This window comes from Camelina sativa, chromosome 10 (genome assembly GCF_000633955.1).
Source record: "Camelina sativa cultivar DH55 chromosome 10, Cs, whole genome shotgun sequence".
Classification (NCBI taxonomy): Eukaryota; Viridiplantae; Streptophyta; class Magnoliopsida; order Brassicales; family Brassicaceae; genus Camelina; species Camelina sativa.
In genome coordinates this window covers 14,393,972-14,415,692 of record NC_025694.1, presented here as the reverse complement: position 1 = coordinate 14,415,692, position 21,721 = coordinate 14,393,972, and the positions used below count along the sequence as shown (strand labels likewise).

General features: G+C 34.7%; 3 protein-coding genes, 1 long non-coding RNA gene and 1 pseudogene across 5 annotated transcripts; 2 read left to right on the top strand and 3 right to left on the bottom strand.

Annotated features, from left to right (window-relative positions):
* Window positions 1,839-3,866, bottom strand: LOC104718923 (imidazoleglycerol-phosphate dehydratase 2, chloroplastic). Of its 2 annotated transcripts, none has more exons than XM_010436748.2 (8): window positions 3,549-3,866; window positions 3,338-3,459; window positions 3,124-3,228; window positions 2,933-3,025; window positions 2,768-2,842; window positions 2,619-2,681; window positions 2,382-2,491; window positions 1,839-2,145 (listed from the first exon to the last, which is right to left on the bottom strand). In XM_010436748.2, exons 1-8 carry the CDS (start codon window positions 3,787-3,789, stop codon window positions 2,118-2,120), a joined length of 837 nt encoding a protein of 278 aa, XP_010435050.1. In that variant the 5' UTR covers window positions 3,790-3,866; the 3' UTR covers window positions 1,839-2,117. The 2 variants fall into 2 exon arrangements, with proteins under 2 accessions (XP_010435050.1, XP_010435049.1); XM_010436747.2 differs by having other exon boundaries at window positions 3,338-3,462; window positions 3,549-3,865.
* LOC104718922 lies at window positions 7,496-8,588 on the bottom strand. The gene is made up of 4 exons (XR_756478.1): window positions 8,271-8,588; window positions 7,872-8,137; window positions 7,630-7,779; window positions 7,496-7,528 (listed from the first exon to the last, which is right to left on the bottom strand). It is a non-coding gene; the product is annotated as an uncharacterized LOC104718922 (long non-coding RNA).
* Window positions 8,948-12,101, bottom strand: LOC104718921 (annotated as a pseudogene).
* Window positions 15,307-18,000, top strand: LOC104718920 (5'-nucleotidase SurE). The gene is made up of 9 exons (XM_010436745.1): window positions 15,307-15,565; window positions 15,797-15,891; window positions 16,012-16,076; window positions 16,322-16,365; window positions 16,697-16,780; window positions 16,986-17,139; window positions 17,236-17,415; window positions 17,508-17,564; window positions 17,654-18,000. Exons 1-9 carry the CDS (start codon window positions 15,414-15,416, stop codon window positions 17,762-17,764), a joined length of 942 nt encoding a protein of 313 aa, XP_010435047.1. The 5' UTR covers window positions 15,307-15,413; the 3' UTR covers window positions 17,765-18,000.
* Window positions 19,848-20,778, top strand: LOC104718919. Its single transcript, XM_010436744.2, has 3 exons — window positions 19,848-20,148; window positions 20,244-20,348; window positions 20,474-20,778. Exons 1-3 carry the CDS (start codon window positions 20,017-20,019, stop codon window positions 20,594-20,596), a joined length of 360 nt encoding a protein of 119 aa, XP_010435046.1. The 5' UTR covers window positions 19,848-20,016; the 3' UTR covers window positions 20,597-20,778.

The following is a 21,721-nucleotide window of genomic DNA, read 5'->3' as shown; positions in this document are numbered from 1 at the left end:
TATGTAAAAATTTAATTGTCCAATGTCCTAATTGTGAATGATGGTCATAATATCATAATGGGTTTGAATGGTAACTGTGGTCAGGGTGGCCAAATCCATCTACGGTCTGGACCGCTCTATTTTTAAAGCGGATTACAGACCGCTGCAGACCAACTCTATTTATATGCAAAAGCGGTCCACAGTTGGTCCGCTGCGGTCTTGTCTCTGCTTTATTTGGACCGTACCACTGCGGACTATATTTACTGAATGGTAAATAAAAAGCGATCTAGTCCACAAATGGATTTGTCCGTCCCAACCGCTGCAACCATTCACACCCAATATATGATAAACCAAAACATTCATGATTCATGACACTTCTTCCTGTCTTTTTTATCTTGAACTACTAAAATATGAAACCATGATTATACCATTTCAGGCCATCTATTTGAAGATATATGAAAAAATGGTCTAAAACATTAAAAATGGATAATATTATTTAACAGCTTGGGAGAGATAGAGAAATCAAAAGGTAAAACATCTTTTTTTTTTGTTCAATGCGTGCAACATAAGGTAAAAACTACTTATTTGATTAATATTTTTCATACCAATCCATATAGAAGACTAAATAGTCACCAACACAGATATCTGAAGCTTTGAATGCAAAATAACAATTACTTAAGACCTATATAGCCCATGACTAAGTTAGCCACCAATTAACAACCAAACCATTCGCACAAGATACTCTTCCCTACCACTTTCTTTACTATAGAAAACAACCATAGAACTCTGAATAGCTCTTTTGCATGTGACTTAAAGATAGCAAAAGGAGATGCCATTGGCTGGCCAAAAATCAGTCACCACTTTGCGAGTAGGGTAAAGAAAAGGGGGAGAAAAGCACAAGAAGCTAAAAACACATATATCACCAAATCTATCAAGTTTCTAAAAACATCAAGAGCATTATCTTAAAAATTTCAAGGATTGTTTTCAATATATGAGAATCATATAACATGCCTCATATCAAATGTTTAATTAAGTTGTACGTTTTAGGCCATGAAAACTGACTTTTTCCAAATCTATTACCGTAGCCAGATAACTATAGAGGCTAATCTATTCACAACCTTCCCCCAATTTTATGTTTTCTATGTCGTTCACGGCTCATCCTCGATCACATTACAGCCTTTCTTTTTTTTTTACAACACAAACTGCAAATGTGAGAAGCTTCAAGTACCAATTATTATAGATGACGTATGGCTATGGGGTCCGAAGTAAATCATATTAGATTCACATGCACATTTTAATTTTAGATGTGCTTGGATTTAAAGAAGCCCCTGATACGAGAGAGATTAGTAGAGGAAACACAATGAGCAACTTTTCATCAAACAATAAAGTTGCATACAAGCAAGAAACAAGGGAAAGAACTTGCAAAAGTAATCGCATTTAGCCAAAAGATCCAAAAAGTTCTCAATTCCGACATTCAATAGTTTATTGGCTACTAAGTTGATTCATCTTTGGGACGCGTGCGAAGCAATTCACAGCGACTTCATCAGGAAGTAGTACCAGAGGCGAAGAAGAAGAAGAAGCCGGTTCATTTAGTTTCTTCTGTGGCGGTTCTAAGCATTTATTCTAGGGGATTAATCATAAAGAAATCCCAAAAGACTATTAAGACTCGCAACCAGAAGACTCTATCAAAATGACTAAAGTCAATTATTTAACAAAGACATGTTTGCAGACTGCAGAGCTTTCGTGATCTGATCATGAACATATAAAATAAGAAGATATCAATACCAAAATCGAAAAACCGAAAATTTTCAACTCAGATTACGACTGGCAATTACTAGATTAATGTCAAGAAAGAACAATAATCTGAAATAACCAATATTAGCTATAGATAAAAAATCATCACTCTGCACCTAAACATCAACAAATAACTCACATGTATTATGTGTTAAAAGTAGTCTCCAACAACAAAATACAAATTAAAGCTAGACTGTTTTTTTCCCAAAAGCTAACCTTAAATACATAGACCTTTGCAAATGAACAATGATCCAGCACTAGCAGGTTTGACACTGTAAATAAGACAACTGATCCTTGCTCATGAACTCCCATCAGTATACTGAAACTTTTGTTTTCACCGCCTCTTACGACCTTGACAAGACTCCTTTTGAACTGCAAATATGCAGTAAAACTAAAACGTTAGACTTGTTTTCTCAGCCATATTTTCCTTCTTTCCAATACTGAATGATACCAAAGATTTTTTCTGTTTTTGTTATGATGAAACTTGGCATCTTGCAATTAATATTGGAAGATGAATGAGAGGTATAATGTAATGTGTATGTGAGTGCCTTTTTCTGAGGTAAGAATTTGAATAAGATTAGTTTTGCATTTAAGAATCAAAGCCAAACCTTGGTATTGTCCCACCGCGACGTGGATCAGACTCTGTTGCTTGTCGGAGAGCCCTAGCAAAGGCCTTAAAGGTCGCTTCTATTATATGATGAGAGTTTCTACCGGCAAGCTGTCATAACAAATCGAAATAAAAGATAAGAGTTCAAAACATCGGCGGGTTATAAAGAAAAGACTTGTGGAAAGATCAATTTGCTGTTATTTTTCTTGCTTGCTTTGTGAAACGATTAGAATCGAACCTGTCGGATGTGAAGTGTCATACCAGAAGTATTCACCAATGACTGGAAGAAATGCTCCACCAACTAAATAGTAGAAGATTCATTTAGTGAATAGTGATTCGACAAAACCAAGAACCCAAAAATTAGAAAAACCCTGAAACTGTATGGACCTGAGTGTCGTAAGTTCCTACTCTCTGAGTTGGTATCTCTAAGTTGTAACCAAGATATGGTCGACCAGATAAATCCTGCCAAATTCCAAGAACTCCAAATTACTGAAAAACAAACAAACAAACTAGATAGATGCAACACCAAGTTCAAAGATTTGTATTATATACCAGGGAAACATGAATAAGTGCTTCATCAAGAGGAGCTGTAAAATCGCCAAAACGGTTAATCCCTTTCCGCTCCCCAAGCGCATTCAACAAAGCCTGACCAGAACACACAACAAAAAGCAATCACAACGAATGCTACTCGATTCAATTTACTATATAGAAGACAAAGAGAAAAAATCAGTTCAGTACTAAACTGTTCCAATGGCAAGAGCAACATCTTCATTAGTATGATGATCGTCAATATGAGTATCACCAGTAGCTCTTACATGTACATCGAACAAGCCATGTGAAGCAAGTTGCTAAACACAAAGAATCCACAAAACACACATTTTATCAAAATTCCAAAGACTCACAAACAACATACAGAGATGAAATTGAAAATGCTAAGAAAAGCAAATTCGTAGTTACATCTAACATATGATCAAGGAAAGGGATCCCAGTGGAGCTATCAGCAACTCCATTGCCATCCAAATTAATCTTTACGGATACATTCGTTTCCTTTGTTTCTCTCTTCACTTCACCTATTCTAGCTGCTGATCATCGAAACCAACAACACAACAAACTCAAAAAGAAAACAAAAAATCAGAAAAATGAATAGTGAGATTTGAGATTCTTCTACCTGATTCGATTGGAGAAGAGGTAGTAATCTCCGGGAAACCGTTATCTCCGGGAAAAGGAGGAGAAACGCATGAGATAGATTGATGACGATGAGAATCAGATTCCATCCGTAGGAATCGACAAGGAGGAGGAGAAGAAGAAGAAGAAGAAGAAGAAGCGATTGATGTTCGTTGAGGAGGAAGTAAAACCCTAAAGCCGAGATGTGGTCTCAGAAGCTGAGCCGGCGAAGAAGAGAGCTCCATTGGTGTGGGTACTACTAACTAGAGAGACAAGTGTGAGATTTTGCTACTGTAGAAACTATAACGACGTCGTATAATATCAGTGCCTTTTGTTGTAAACTACAGATAGAAATAAAATATAAATGAAGTTGCGTTTGCCTTTGCTCTAGTAGCTTGTCTGGTCTGCGAAGGCATTTGCAAATGCAACGCGTGACACGTTCGATGCTTCCAGGGCAAAGGCATTGATTGAAACAGAGAGCGAGTATTATATATTATTAGTTTATACAGAGGTTTTACTGTATAAATCTCATCATATGAGGTATTCTAAAATACCTTTTCTTTTTTTTTCATTAGTAAAATAGAAAAAAATATATATTTTTACCCCTGGCCCTTGTAGGATTTGTCTATCTATATGTGCACAAGTATGATACGAATATAACTGAAACAATGTCTGTTTGCTTTTTGCTCTTGTAGCGTGTTTGGTCTGCGAAGTCACATTAAAGTGCAACGTGTGACGTGTTCGATGCTTCGAGCAAAGGCATTGAGAGAGATGGTGACTATAAGTGATGCTTCTATAAATTATTAACTCGACAAAGGTTGAAGTTTCACTGTCGAGCAAATCATATGAGGTATTCTAAAATACCTCTTTTTTTTTTTTTGTCGAAATCTACAAGGTGACTTATAAAATGGTTAAATTGATGGAAACTTTGCTTTATATTAGTTGAGATAACATTATATTAACTATATGGAGACAATATTTGCTTTGGCTCTCGTAGCTTGACTGGTCTGCGAAGGCACGGTAATGTGCAACGCATGACGTGTTCGACGCTCGAGCAAGGCATTGAGAGAGATAGAAAGAGAGATCAAAATATATATATATATATAGATAAAATAATAATAACCGTTTAGCGGCTAATCAAATGAGGTATTCTAAAATACCTTTTTACTTTTCTTTCCCAAACAACAAAATTTAAGAAATTAATTTACGTGATGGTGGCTGAATTTTCTCAAAAATATGTGAAAGTGAACAGAAAACAAATGATTCTATTCTGCCAAATATCAAGATTTTCAACACATTCCACTATTCTCATTTAGTTAGGTTTATAGTTAGACTAGCATTTGGCGAGTTAGATTAAGGTGTATTTAAGGTTTTTTGTATATATTATTTTTTGGTTATGTAAATTAATCTTTGCGTCTGTTTTTGTAGTTATTTTTCAAAAATTAGAATCATTATGTGTGTGTTTTTAATGTTTTTTTGAAAAGTTTATAACGAAAAGTTAACATTGTGTAGTAAAAGTTGTTGTTTGGCTGTAGTTGTCCTTAAATTCTGATTATTTAAAATTTTGTGGTTGGATTGTTATTTGGTTTTTTATATGTAGTTGTGGGTTAGAGTTTCAATTATTTTCATATGTATTTAGTAAACTGTGGGAGTAATTTTTTGTCAATGTTTTAGTGTTTGGAGTGAAAAAGATTGTGGATTTTATAAAGAAAAGTAAATAAATTCAATAACTTACATTTCTGTTTTTTTTTGCTTTTATTTTGTGTTTGAGCCGTTGGGCTCAATTTCTCTTAAGGCTTAAAATGTGTTGGTCTATTGGGTTATTATTGGTATGTTATTGAGTTGGGAATGGATTAGTTCTATTTGAAAATACGATGTACTCGTGAACGGATAGCAGAGGAGCAATGTTTGCGATCTAGAGGACAATATGAGTATTGAACCTATCACTTTGATGCTCGTAATCCTTCTTTCGGTCATTTCTTTCATCGATCCATAATTTTTTTTATTTTGTTTGCGTATTTGGGTGATTTCCTGCTCGCTTCGCATCTATAGGGGATATTTGGTTATCCCCTGTTGATTTCGTTAAAAGTAAGTATTAATTGGTGTGCAAATTTGTTTATCTGAAAATGTGTTGTTTTCCTTTGATTTCCTAATTAAGTTGTGAGTTGTTTATGTGTTCGTAGTTGTAATTTTTTTTCCGTTTTTCCCCTGAGTGTGTCTGGATTTGATGTGAGTTGTGTTTTGGGAAAAATTAATTTTCGTGTTTATGTTGCTGTTATTTTATACAGTCCGGGTTGTTTTTTTTTTTTTGGCTCAATTTTCATTTTCATAAAATTTAGTGTTACGGTTATCTAATTGTGGCACTCATATATCTGAATCTCTTTCCAGCATTGATCACCCTTTGCTTTGTTTTGTTTTCAGCCTAGCTTGTCGAGCCAAAATTTTCCTTTCGCTACGTCACCCCTGCACAACTTCAGAATTCTGTGAAGGTAAATAACGTTGTTGTCACTACCTTCTGCTGTCTTCTTCAAGTGTTCCAACCCTGTCTCTGTGCTGCTCTTTTGAAAATATTCTTGGATCCCTTTGATTAGGCGTGACATTTCCACTTGCAATGCATTTGTCCATGAGGTCTTGGTATTTCGTTAGTGCTGCTAGTAGATTCATAGCTAGGAACCTTAGATTGATATTCTTGTAAATTCGGTGATCTTGGGCTGCCTTGGCTAGATGTGGTGATGCTTGCATAACCTGTCTCACAGTTGTAAGTGAAAGCCGAACAATTCGAGAGATTTTATCTCCAACGACGTTTTTTGGTAGTTTTTCAAGGGATTAGGGTGTGTTTCACAACATTTTTTGCAAGTTGTGTGTGATTTTTATGTTCAGACTTTTTCCTACTATTATTTATAGGTTTTACATCTGTTGCAGTTACGTTTGTGTGTGTTGTAATATATATTGTTTGCCTCCCATTTCTTTCTTTTCATTGTCTCTTTGTTATTGATGCTGTAATGAGTTTTGCCATTTCCTTTTTAATCATTAATTTAGGTCATAATTGTGAGTGTAATTTGGCTGAGTGGGGTTTGGTATTAGATTTTTAGTCCTTTAATATTTTCACCGTATTAAAATTGTGAACAATTAGAAGTTTGTTTTTAAAAGTATAATTGTAACACATGTGGCGTACAAGTGAAATCCACTTTGTGTGGATTTTATGCTTTCTAGAATACTATTTGTTATGTATATCTATCATAACATAGGTGTGTTACTTATTAACTTTTCGAATTGTTATTAACATTATTAGACATCATTTTAAGTATTACTCTAGCTTTTGTGTCTGTTTGTTGTCCGTTTATTATCCGTTTTTCTTTGGAAGTCTGTCCTCTCTATTTTTTTGAAATTTTTTATTTTTCAACTCTGTCCCCTCTTATCCATCCCGTTAGTTTATGTGTGTTTGGAATCTTATTTTTCGTGGTTTTTTTTATTAAAGTTATGAGTTTCTTATTTGTAGGAGTTATGAGTCTTACAATTCCAACTTGAACTTGGAGTTTTGAACCTTTTTAGAACTTGAGAGCCATTTTGAACTTGAGAAGGACTTAAATATAGTAATTAGTAATTATCACAAAAAGTTGACAAAAATGACTGACAAAAAGAAAAGACGATATAGTGAACAATGTGTCTTAGACAGATTAGGACAATTTGATTGATTCTAGAGACTCACTCATTGCACCAATACAATAAGCGTTTGTCAACTGTTGCAAAAGAGAAATACCAAAAAACTTAACCAAATCTTTCAACGCCTTTTCCTCTGCTTCTGCTTTTGATGCATGTTCTCGTTCTCATCTAAACTATTCTCCATTTGCTGATTTTCGTTCTCATCTAAACTGTTCTCCATTTCTGGATTCTTCTTCTCATCTTGCCGCCTCCTCTTTCTTGAAAGCATATTCTTCTTCTTTTCTAAACTATTCANACTGGCTCCAAAAGACTTCCCATTATCTGCAAATTTCATTTTTTTTTTTTTTTTGTAAGTTGAGAATCATAATATAATAACACAAAATTCAAAAACACAAAAAAAAGCGAGTGAGAACACAACAAACCTCCTAGAGTCTTTTAACATCAAGATTCACATCTATATAAACAGCTCCAGCTATAGAATCTATAAGGTCAGTGATTAATTTTGGGGATTTCACAAATCTGTATGAATCTGGATCATCTTCTTTGCCTAACAACTCTATGAAATTTATAACCTAAGAGATGACACCAAAAATAGTGAGTATATATCATAAGAAGATATGTTCTCGATCAAAGCGAACATTCACAAGAGATAAAAATGATTTACCTCTCTTTCTAAATCGGGAACACTGTATATAAGGAATTTGTAGATGCCATATGGTTGACATTGATCGACCCTTCCATGACACAACTCTAGAGAAGATCTTGAAATCAGATACAAATGAAAACATCGAATAACTGAAAAGTCTAATTGAGATGGATACAACCTTCTCATCAATGAGATGGCCCATGGAGTTGGCTTTCTTTTTTGACGTTGCGGGCAGGCAAAGTGACGAAGCATTCTTCCGACGATCTGTTGGTGAAGACGGCCAGCTTTGAGATTTGCAATCCATGTTAGTCAGGAGAAATTTCAGAGACAAAGCAAATTATAAGAAGCAGGGAATTGGAGGAGATGACATTATAAACAAATGGGGATTTAGAAAGAGATTGAATTTAGGGTTCATACCAACACCCCCGAGCAACGACTGGTTCCTGCGCTACGAACATCCTCAATTTCTCCATTATCGGCATTTTTTTCTTCTTTCGATTTCAGTCTCTTCCTCTTTTTGGATTACGACCGAAGCTCGTCGTCGTCTTAAACTAACGCCAATTTAAGAAATAGTAGTGGGTCTTATTCAAAGAGAGAGCATTGAATTGCTTCAATTACCGTTATAGAGGAAGACGTTACACTGGAGATGGAAGACATGGAAGACAGTGAAAGGGTGTGGAGGGACGCTTCAGGTCGCTCAAGGGGGGCGACAGAGTTGAGTTATGTGGAGAGGGTTTTAATTTCGTCGGTAAACAAAAAAGATCTAGGTTGGGCTTTTAAAGAGATATGGGCCAAACAAATAGGAAGAGCTTAGCAGGCAATGTCGAAAATTTGGCCTCGTTAAACAAGGAATGGCTGACAGTGGCAGCACCAGGAGGAGTGAGTAAACCTAACTTTATATATATATAGATTTGAAAATCTTGGGAGAAAATAATGCTTCATAAAACCAAATTGTATACAAATGAACGCTCTAAGAATTAAGAAGTATTTTCATCAGAAGGTGATGGTGGACAAACAAAGAGGAATAAACGAGATGATAACACATAAGAGAGAGCAAAAAAACTCACCGTCGTGAAGCTTGGCAGCGAGAGAAGGAGAGACATATACAAATATAATCTATATGCGTAAAAATATATAAACATTATTAACAAATTCTATGTTTGTAGTAGACACCAAAATGCTTACGAGGGCATATCAACAATCTAACTCTGTTTCATTTCGTTTCCAGAGAATCATCATCGCCTGATCCATAGACATCTTTGTTTCCATTTTCACCAGTTTCTGAAGGAGAGCGGATAATGTGATCTAAGCAAGCCATGTCGCTGTTCCGTTGAGGAGGAGACTCTACAAAATTATCTTCTTCATCTTCTCCAACAAAAGCACTAAAGGAAGGTTTTGCAGTCTATCTACTTTTCCATATCTGATGATGTCCACCATCAGCGTGTTGGTGTCTGTAGACATGCCGAGTTCCAATGAACGACATCTCAGCTAGACTAGACAGTTACATGCATCAAAACCAATAAACAAAATTCTTACAGTGCAAAAGATAAGCATTCACAAGCTAAAAATTTCTTGACACCATGATTGAAACTGAAAAAGGATACTAAAAAAGGATAATCAGGAGAGTAATAAAACAACCCTGGTGTAATTAAGAGTTTACATATGTTTGAATCTTATCCGTTCATTTAGCTATAAGTATTGTTCTAAAACCTGTTTATACTAAGCACCACATAAACCATTGCACCTTTATTAAATTAGCATTGACTTGTCAAAATTAACCAAAACAAGAAATATATACGGCAAAATCAGCATACCTGTATGTCTAGGCATCTTTGGTGGACAGTTGAGGGACAGCTATCACAACAAACTAATTCACCTCCATCTCCACAAACACCACAAGCATTGTCATTTGGATCATCAACAATTACATCGACCGAGCAAAAACCAATGTGCCCAGTTTTGCTTATCATATGCATCTATGTGGCATTGAAGAAAAATTCCAGAATTCAAAAATATGTTCTGAAATGGCTGCCGCAGTTTGCTTCCAGCGTGTATCTCAAACTTAGAAACTGAAAGAATTTTACTACATCAACCACAGTGAATCCCGTCTCTAGTTATCCAACCCTCAAGCATTACGCGTAACCGTCGTTGGAACATGTACATCACCGTTTCGCTCAACTGTATGGTTCCACAATCAATCAGCCAAGCCATACCGTCTCTTTTCAGATGAGGGTACAAAGCCATCACTCTCTGAATTATCTCCCCTGAATGCACTCCGTACCGACAGTGTACTCCTACCATGTTTGCTATTTGTCCCTCCGTCCACACGGTGAGAGGAGCAATCAGTTGATTTTTCAATTTAATAATGCAAAGGGCTTTCACCTTTTGAAGTTGTACCTCGTGAACTATCTCTGCTACTGACCTCATCCTTCATTGTCATGACATTTCGCTGTTCTTTATGAACATACCTGTCATCATTTCCAACTTCATTTTTAACAGGTAAGAAATTTCTTGCAAAAGTCGCTTTTCCATCATTATCACTGGCAGATTGTTCTTCCCTCTTCATATCTATACCAATCTTTCTTTTTGTTTTCCTAGTTAACTGACTGAGTATCTCATCTGAGATCAGAATAAATGAGGAACTATCTTCACAAGGCTTGGGAACTTTTTCTCCACTATTTAACTGCTTCAGAAGTGCTTCATAAGCCTTGATAATAGACCAGTATGCTGTTCCCCTGGGGCTTATATAAACTGCATCTAGGTAGTCTCTGTTCCTCCTAGGTCTATAGTCAATCGTCCACTCCGCTTCCAGTAACATTTCCCTAATTCGTTCACGTAATCTTTGTTTTTCTGTGCCTGAACCACGCCTAATCATTCCATCTCTGATTTTTGAAGAAGTTGACGCTTCAGGTAAAGTCTTTTCTCCTCCAGTGCTTGACATCTGAGAGGGCATATGAGGTTGTATTATTCTCTTCTGCACGCCCCTTGAGCTGACATTATCTTCAAAATCTTGGTCATGTCCCTTACTCTTCATGGTTAACTTCGTAGGCAAATTTAACCCATTTGACTGTATTCTGACAAGGGGGAAGCAGTTTCGGCAAAGTTTCAGTTTTTAGAATGGTTGGCGAGTTGATGGCAACACGTATTTTACCAGTCTCTTGAATCTTTGAGCCATATTGAGTTTGTTCAGCTTTCGCATTTTGCACTAACCCTCCTATATTATTCTGCTTGTTCACCATCACCTTAAGGACACCATTTTTGCCCTGCATCCTGATTGGTCCATCAAAAATCATGTCACGCTTGTACTTCTTCTGCAACAATAAAGGATGAGTAGTTTTACTTCCGTTTCCACTCACCTTACACCTGTTTCTATAACTTTGATTAGCAAAACCTACGTTCCCTGATCCATCTATACATGGTTTTCTTCTCTTCTCAACATCTAAATCTTTACGATTACAGCCAGATCCATATTCCCTATCATTACCAAATTGCGCAGACCCCAAATAAGCTTTCTGACCAATATCAACTCCGCTACCATCAAAGGACCTCCTCATCCTCATTGCCATTAGTTCATATTCACGCTCTCCATCCTCATACGCATCATCATCATCTTCATCTAATATTTGCCTATTACTCTCCTTCCACTCTCTACTCTTCCCTACAACACGACCATCCCCAAAACGACTCCCTTCTACATTAGGGTAGTGGCGCATATTATGAGGGATGGTGGCAAATTTATCGCTAGACTCAGAGTCACTCATAATCATCCTAGACCTCTTTTTAGACTCCCAATTCGGACGAGTCACAGAAAATGAACAAAGCCTACCAACACCATCATCGTTCTTCTTCTTCTTCTTCACAATCAAGCAACCAGATGAACTTCGTTTCTTAATCAATACCCCTGGAGATTCACCAGATCTCCTCCCACCTCTCTCCATATATACACAGCCCCCTAAATTTCCCCCAAATCCAGCAAAAAATCCGAAATGCAATCACCGTAGACCATGAAATGTATAACGTCGATGAACCCTAGGAACGCCAGATCTAAATCGATCTGCAAATATCACCTCGATGAAAGGCGAATCGTGACAGAAACGCGACAATGGATGGCTCCTCCGATCAGCTAACATGGATTACTCCGGCGGTGGTGGAGGTGGGCGGAGATGTAATTTTCCCGGCCACCAAGAACAAAATAAATCGAAACAAAGAGATGAGAGAAGTTTTTCACACGGCCTAATGTCGACAAAAAAAAACAAAATTATTATTGTAAACAGAGATATTTAAATTTTAATTGTAATTATAATGTGTGCTTAAATTTTGTTTCCCTCCAAATCACGTTGGACGACGCTAATCTCTTCGGTACCTACGTGAATACGTGGCAAGATCTGAGAGCTATTTCTCGATAATTAAGAATGACGTGTCAAGATCTCAACGGATCTCACATGTTTTACTTTGCATAATTTTTCTGTCAAACTCCTGTGTAAACCATCTTCTCATAGAGAGCCCAGTGAGCACTTCTCAGACCATCATTAATGGGAGAACACCAAAGGTGTTCTTAGCCCAAAAAAATTATAAAAATAATGAATAGTGGTTTAGAACACTTTTTTTAGTTCTTGATGTAGAACTGATCTAAGCCCAGTTCTTATTTGACGTGGCTTCATGTGATTGGACGAGATTTTATGGAAAAAAAAAAATATTTCATTTATATAAGGAAGCAATTTAAATGTTAATTTATAAGTTTTTATAATTGTAATATGTTTAAGAATATTATATTAATTTATAAGTATACAATTGCTTTTATATAAGTAAGCAATTTAAATGTTAATTTATAAGTTTTTATAATTGTAATATGTTTAAGAATATTATATTAATTTATAAGTATATAATTGCTTTTATATAAGTAAGCAATTTAAATGTTAATTTATAAGTTTTTATAATTGTAATATGTTTAAGAATATTATATTAATTTATAAGTATACAATTGCTTTTATATAAGTAAGCAATTTAAATGTTAATTTATAAGTTTTTATAATTGTAATATGTTTAAGAATATTATATTAATTTATAAGTATACAATTGCTTTTATATAAGTAAGCAATTTAAATGTTAATTTATAAGTTTTTATAATTGTAATATGTTTAAGAATATTATTTCACTATATCTTTATTCTAAGAACACCATAATTAGTTCTCCCATTTTTTTTACCTATGATCTTAACAACTGATCTAACATTATTTTCACTATATATTTAATCTAAGAACACAAAAAAAAGTTCTCCCATTAATGATGCCCTCATGTCTTCGACGTAGAGGAGAATCCCTGACAAGTAACATTTTCCACAACCCAACAAACAGTATTGATCATCAACAGAAGAGAGACATGGCGTCTGGACACATGACTGCATGATCTGATTTTGACGTTGGAATTGACCATCTAGACTCCAAAACTGCATCATTTACTTTGGAGTTTAAAGGCATTCACATGGCTCTAGGTCTCTCTAATTATTTTAGTCCATGTAAAATCATTGAAAGTTGCGGTAAGGTCGCATAGAAACTGAAATTGTGTGGTGGTCTTTATATTCATCTAGTGTTTCATGTTTCTCAACTTAAGGTTCTAGTCCGAAATATATACACATCTATTCAATTACCATTTATACTATTTACATTGTATGGACGAATTTTAAAAAAATTTGGTTAGTTGCCGGGGCAAAGCATCTACTATGAAACTAACAAAATGGACTAATGAGACTCCTATGGTAATAATAAAACGAACTAATGAGACTGTGGATTTGAACAAATTGCATGTACCTCTTCTTAGATGGTTTAGAATTATATATATCAATATATGTTCTAACTTCTAACTTTGTATCCATTTTTTTGTTTTTTTGTAAAGTGAAAAAGGAAGTCTATTTTTATTGCTTCGAATAATATAGTATTATTATTTGTTGATAATATAAAACGTGTGTTGACAAAAAAAATATATATATATATATATATATAAAGTGGATTTAATTATTATTTATCCATCGATTATAAATTTATAACTTTTTTACTTAAAAAGAAACAAATTTATAACTTTTTTTTTGCTTCAAATTTAGCATATTGTTGATTTTGTTAAGCTCAGATATAATTGGCCCAACTTTATCGTTGATTTGCAGCTTTATAGTTGAGACATTGCTTTCAACCAAATTTGTCTAAGCAACTTTAAAAATATTAAATGGTTTTATGACGATCTGATCGATTACACATAACACATTATGTAAAATGGTTATATGACGATCGATTCAAACGTAGACAAAACAACACTAAACCACATCCACAATGAATGGAAAACGAGTCACAGAGTGAAAGAGTAATTAATACAAAGTTACAAACGGACGATTGGGCTATGAGTCATAGCTTATGACACATCGTAATCATCTAGAAAACGTTTTCCTTTAAATAGTTAAACCCCAAAACTTTGAAGGTCAAATAATTTGAGGTATCTTTTACTAACTTTTAACCTGATTAGAGAAACTAAAATGAGAGAGGAGAGGGAGAAATGGAAATGGAAATGTTTTGTACATTGAACTTGACCACTTTAAATTTCTTGTTGCGTGAAAGTGAAAATGATAACGTCTAACGAAATAACAGGTCTTTTTCATCTATCGGTAGCCACCCTTACATAATGGTGATAACACTTACTTCAAAATTATTGGAGGGGATATGCATTAAGGACGAAACATGCTGTCAAAATGGATTAAGATAAAAAAAAAATTATCTAAAATGTAATAACTGGACCACTTCTCTTTAATGGTCAAGTTATACACAAGAACTTTCTTTTATTTGTTTTTTGGAAGGAAGGGTCCGATTTTTAATATCCCATAATTACAAAAACAAATTAGTATACCAAAGGTTGACAGAAAGTAGGATAAATCTTAAGGTTTTACTCTACTTACAAATTTACAATACTGAAGTCTAACTAATCTTTTGAAAAAAAAAAAAAAAAAAAAGTCTAACTAATCAGACCACATAGAAAATTACTAAAATTGACATAAAATTAAAAGATTTTTCTGAAACAATATTTTTTCTTAACAAAAAAAATCTGGGGAGAATAATTTAAGGATTTTTCCTATAATAAAAATAAGAACTATTGCATTCAATAAATTAATTTTTTTACCTTTAGTCAATGATACAGTTCAAGAAAATAAAATGTTTAAAATTTAACACACAAGGATATACCTTATTATTCTATAACTCAATTGTCGACTGTTTCATTAGAGTCTGACTAGAAACTGAAAAAGACAACATAGGAAATTACATTAAACTTTACATAGAAAACAATCAAAAATATAAATATGATACTGAACATATTTATGAACATATAATACTACAGTAAGTTATTTTATTACTATGGTAAGTTTACAGCTTACTAAAATGGTAGTATAAATAAGTGTTGTTAAAGAGAGATGGTCATTATCAAATTAACCTCTTCACTAAAATTAGAAGAGAGAAGCTCCAAAAGCTCTTCTCCTTCTCACACTCTCTCCTCCCCAATCTCTAATTTCGTAAGACCGGAGCGATGGAAATCGACGGTGGAGATCGCAATTCCGGTGAGCGGCCGATCATCATGGTCACAAACGACGACGGTATCGACGCGCCTGGCTTGCGTTCACTCGTTAGCGTCCTCGTCTCCACCAATCTCTACGACGTCCGCGTCTGCGCTCCTGATTCGTACGTTTTCACTCCTCTAATTTTTTTTTTTTTATTTTTTTTTTATAGAAAATGTAGCTTAATTGTCTTTTGATATTTACAATCGCCTCGGCTCTTGTGGTGATGAAATTTGAATCTCCCTGCCCCCTAAATAGCGATTTGTGGAGATCTCTTTTTTCTTGTTTTTGTTTTGCTTTTGTGGAGTGGAGACTATGTGTAACTCTTACTTTGTTATGGCATTTTTTTTGGCAGGGAGAAATCTGCTGTTAGTCACAGTATAATATGGAATAGACCACTTACTGCAAAACGAGTTGATATTGATGGAGCTACGGCCTATGCTGTTGATGGTTCGTTTCTCTATTTTGCTAATGAGTTTATCTCGTTAATCTCATATGGTTGTTTGTCACATATGTTGGCTCTTGTCTTCTTTTATCCTCTGGATAACTTGGTTCTTGTATGCTCTGTAGGAACCCCTGCGGATTGCACTGGTTTAGGCTTATCTGAAGTACTCTTCCCTTCTCGTCCTGACCTGGTAAAAACCATTTTTGTTCTGCAAAATTAATAGTGTCGTTATAAAAAGCCTTCTGATGCATATTTGTTTAAAATAGTGTGCCAATAGACATAAGTCATAAGGCATTCGATTTGTGTTTAACAGTAGCTACTTTTGCCACAGGAAACATCTAAGATCTGTTGGTTTATTATGTAGTCTTTCCATTATTTTTGCCTTCTATTGGCTTTTCTGAAGATTGTGATGTTTTGTTTGTTTTCTCCTTGCAGGTGCTTAGTGGTATAAATGTGGGTAGCAACTGCGGATTTCACATGTATGTGAACATTTCCTCCTCTTTTTCCCGTTGTCCTGGTTTCCTATTTCCTTACTACGTTACGTTTTGTACCGATTATTAGGGTGCAGCTGTTATTTGTTGTTCGTTCGAAAAATTGCATTTAAGTTAAGCCCCATAAAACTACCTAGGTTGCTGAATCAGAACAAGATTTTGAGAATATAGAAGGAGAAACTCTAGCTATAATGTTTCACTGATAACGAGACTTCTTCTCTAGCCAATTTAAATTGTTTTATATATCCTGTTATGCTTCTATTGTTCCTGCCTGAGTTTTATCAAATTAGCACTTACCTGGCTGTTAATTCCGTCACAGCGTCTATTCTGGAACTGTTGCCGGCGCTCGTGAAGCCTTCCTTTATGATGTGCCTTCTGCTTCCATATCATATGATTTTGATTGGTAAGTGTATAACATCAAGAAACTAATGTTTTACTTGCAGAGATTTTGCTTCATACTTAAGAATTTTCATAACATTTATGCTATTTCTTCTATGTTATGATCACACGCCTAACTTTTTCTTTAGCCTTTATACAGTGTTATTGATACCATCTTCTCTTTTTGTCACTAATAATGCCTTCTAATTTATTCAACCTTAATGCTTTAGGAAACGTGGAGAGATGAATGCTAATGATTTTGTCCTTTCTGCCCAAGCTTGCTTGCCGATTATCAACGGCATAATCAGTGCGATCAAGAACAAAACTCACCCTATGAAATGCTTTCTGAATATTGATTTGCCGACTGATATTGCTAACCATAAGGTACGTCTCGTCTCATCTTTCAAGGATAATCTCTTATGCCTACACCTAACTGTATAGCTGAGTTTTGTATGTCTAATTCTTCTTTCCAAATGAAAGGGATACAAACTAACTAGACAAGGTAAAAGCATGAATAAAATGGGATGGAGACAAGTCGAAGAGGAAGCACAAGGGCCGAAGATGTTATCAACAATGACAATGGAAACAGAGTCGGGAGTGGTCTCATCAGACAACGACGCATCTATTCATTCAAAAGATAGCCGTTTATTCAAGAGAGAGGTATCATTAATGATTTTTCACTATTCTTTCAGCTCTTTTACTTGCTTCTGTATTCATGAAATTGTGTCCCTTCTTGCTCTTTTGGTTTTTAGGTAAGGGATAGGGTAAGTGAAGAAGGGACTGATTCTCACTTCCTAAAAGAAGGATTTGTAAGCATATCCCGCATATTTGTCTCTTAACGCATCTTTATACTTTATCCAAACTTCAGAAAGTAACAAACGCTCTTTTTATATTGCAGATAACGGTGACACCGCTTGGAGCTCTCTCTCAGACTGATGTGGATAGCCAAAATTACTACAAAGAATGGCTTCCCAAGATTACAAACCAGTCATGTTCCTCATCCCTCTGATGACACAACATGAAAAAGAAAAGAAGAAAACTCTATTAAGTTACCCATTGTGGACCACACCACAATTTGTGGCAGACCTATTCTAATATCAGTTCTAGTTGTTTAGTTATTTATGTTGTGAGCAGCAAAGTCTTTGTTGGAACATCTAGGATTTTTCAAACTCTATTTCAGTATTTCCCTAAAAAAACATAAGATTTAAAAGTGACTTTAAAATGAAATCTCTTTTAGACTTTCTATTCACTTTTCTATTTTCAAAAAGCAACATCAGGGAACAAACTTAGTTAGAAACACTGTTTTTCCCGCCTCCCTACAACTCTCTAGATATAGCTTTAGCTATTGACAAGATGATGACACTTGGTTATGAGCCTAGCCTTGTCATGCTTACCTCGCTGCTCAAGAAGATGGAGAAAGTTGACATAGAGGCTACACAGTACAATCATTGATGGTCTTTACAAATACAAACATGTCAAATGATAAACCTCGACCTATCCAACGAAATAGAAAACAAAGAAATTAGACCAAGTGTTGTTGTACTAATAGCTCTCCCATAAGCTGTATTTTTTAATTACGGAAAATGCATGAGTAAACTTACTTACTCCTGGCATGATCGATGGATTTGTGAAAGAGGGAAAATTTTTAAAGGCTGAAAAATTTGTATTTGGAAATGATTCAAAGGTCTATAGATCCTGATTCTGTCACATACAACATCACATATATACATCACACAAACCTTGACATGCTGCTCCATGAGTGATTCTTCTTCATAACGATGGTCGATGGAGCCAACCGAGATGGCGAGATTGGTAAGTTACAAGTCATTTTACTACCCTGTCAGCAAAAAGTCTTCTCGATGTGTTCATATCGAGCAGTACGGGTTGAAATGGTTCATTCATGCAATTTATTTGAGCTGTTTATAGTGAAGGTAGAGCAGCAGAGAGGCACAGTAGTACTAGCTAGTGACCAAGGATGGCTACTGGCGTATACTGTAACGAAAAGCACCACCACTTTGCTAATTATATGCTCTTTGAGCACAAACAAACGCCATCTAAGACTTCCTAAGCTTAAGCAGAGATGGAGACTGGAGAGAACACGAAATGGTATTTTACAACAACAACAACAACAACAACAACATCCTAGTAATTTTTTGCTAGCTAATGTTGTTGAACACAAACACATCTAAGAATCTCTAACAACACAACGTTAGTGCTTAAGCAAATGGAGAGAAACACGAAATGGCATTTTACAACAACACACCCTTAAGATTAACACTCAAAACCAGAAGAAATAAAACACACATCCAATAACAGTACTACGTAGGTCTCATTGGAAATTTAGTTATCTATTTAATTAAAAAAAAAAAATCTTAAGAGAGAGAGAGGCCATGAGCGAGTGACACATGGATGTTCCACTCAGTACTTTTGAAAATACATTTTTTTTTTCAACCAAACATTAATCTAGAAAACAATTCCAAGGTTGGTTGCCCAAACCAGAGGGAAAGAATTTCCCAAACCAGAGGAAAAGAATTTTAAAAAAAATTTCAGAGGATAAAGACTTTGAAGAACGAGCAAGACAATCTGCCCGTACATTTGACGTCCGCGGGATCCTCGAAAGTATGAAGGAAGGAAAGGATGGTCGGAAGAAGCTGAAAGCATCCAACAAGTTGGAGAAGGCGGGCCATTCATCGGGAGACTGCACCATAGCCACTAATTCTGCACAATCTGTCTCAAAACTCTGACAGTCAACACTTGCCACCAATAGAGACTCTATCGTCCAAATCAAAGCGTGAAGCTCCCAATGTAAGGGAAAATGCCATTTTTATTGTATACAAAATAGTAACATATATAATCATCATTAATAAAACAGTTTCTAAACCTATTCGTTTTTGTGCTCATTTTCCTCGTCTTGCTTTGTCTTTCTTTGTTACGAAAAAAAAAAAAAAACTGTATTGCATAACCACTTTTTTTATTATTATTGAAAACTTTTCTGTTTTTAATTTTACTTAGAGTTTTAAGTTTAGAGTTTTAAATTTGTTTTTATTAAACAAAATTTTACTTTAAAACTCATTAACAACAAACTTAAATTAACATTATATTGATGCTCACAATCATTCATGTTCAAGTAGAAGCCTAATAAAAATTAAAAAAAAAAAAAATTTGTTTTTGCATAAAAACGGCTTCACATGGGCCGGCCGAGCCTGCGATTGGCAAATAAAAGATGAGAGAAGCTTCTCTTGCAAGTTGCAACAACACATTATGCTTCACCTTCAACAACACATTCTCTCATTATCGTACGAAACGAACTCCGAAACCATGGAAAACGCAGTGATGCTTCTCTCTCCCTTGGCGGCGGTGAAATCGCCGAAGACGTCTCCAAGGAATCTATCGGTAAGAGTCGCTCCTTTGTCCCTTCTCCGTTCACTCTTCTTTGCTATATGTTTTTTTCCCGTGTAATTGAAATCCTAATCTATCTTTTTGGCTAGGTTGCTGCTGGCTCATCAACTCTGACGGCCGTGAAGACGCCAACCTCCGCCGCTAGCGTGAGTCTTCTTTTACCTTCTCCGTCGACGCCAACCTCCCACGATTCCGTAAGTCTCTCTGTGCTCTACTCCCTTTGTACACAGTTGTGTTGATGTGAGTTGGAGGGTATCCCGTGACTCTTACTCGTTAGCTTTTGTTCTCACATGCTCGTGTGGCCATCACCAAGAAGCAGATTAGGTCAGAATCAGCCAGGAAACGGAGGAAGCTCTCTCAGACCACCGCTGCTATATCAGACTTTGGGACTAAGTCTGGCTTTGAGTTCGGGGCCACCAAGAAGCGCAAGCGCTTGTTCTGATAAGGAAACCAAAACCAAGTCTAGAAACATTATTCTTCTTAGGTAATAATCATTACAAACTAATTACCACCACAACAAAAAAACCAATATGCTCTCCAATATTATGTGGTTGGATATGAGTGTTTGTTTGTTTTCTTGCGAACAACTATCGGATATATACTAGTATATTTGTATGATGCAAATGGAGTGTAACTAATATCTTATTATATAAAATTTACTCATTAACAAGATCGTGACACGTGTCAATTGTATCATTAAGATGTTGACACATGTTAATTCTAAATTTATTAAAATTTTAACAAATAAAAATGTAAAAATTCAAAATCCACGATAAAAAGGTTTCATATAAAAGTAAAATAGAGAAAAGAAAACCTAATTTTATTTATTTTTTTTTTAACTTTTTTAAACTTTCAAATGTAAAACAAAAGTTTTGTTTTTAACAGTTTTAAAAATATTAAAAGGTAATTATAAAAAAAAAATTAACAGCTTTAAAATTTAGAAAAGATCATTATAAGGAAATAATGTATATATATATCATAAAATCCGAATTATAATATTGTTTACTTATTTTAATTTTAAGTTGTTAATTTTACAAGAAAAATGATTACTTTTTATATAAGATAAAAAAATGATTCAATGATGACAAAAAAAAATGATTGTGAAAATTATACAATTATTAATGTTTCTAAAAAATGTAAATACTCACTTTTACATAAAGAAAAAGATTATTGAAGTAAAAAAAAATAAAATAGATCGTCTCATATTATGTTCACCAATCAAATAATTTATTCAAAAAGACTGCTATTGTAGTATATAAGATAGGAGTATGTAAGATTAACATATGCATTTTTGTAACTATAAAAATGTTAAAGTGAAGAGACATATAGTAGTAGGTTATTTAATGTGTTCATAAAGATAATTTGTTGATAGTAGTAAAGACTAAAGAGTATGTTTTAACAGTAAAATATTTGTGTGTACAAATACACTTTTAGTGATAATGTAGATAGTAGATTTGTAAATGGATATACTGTATTATAGCAAAAAAAAACCACTATTTTCCATAACTATAAGTTTATATATTTACTTTTATACAATGTTTTTAATTACGAAAAAATTAAATATATA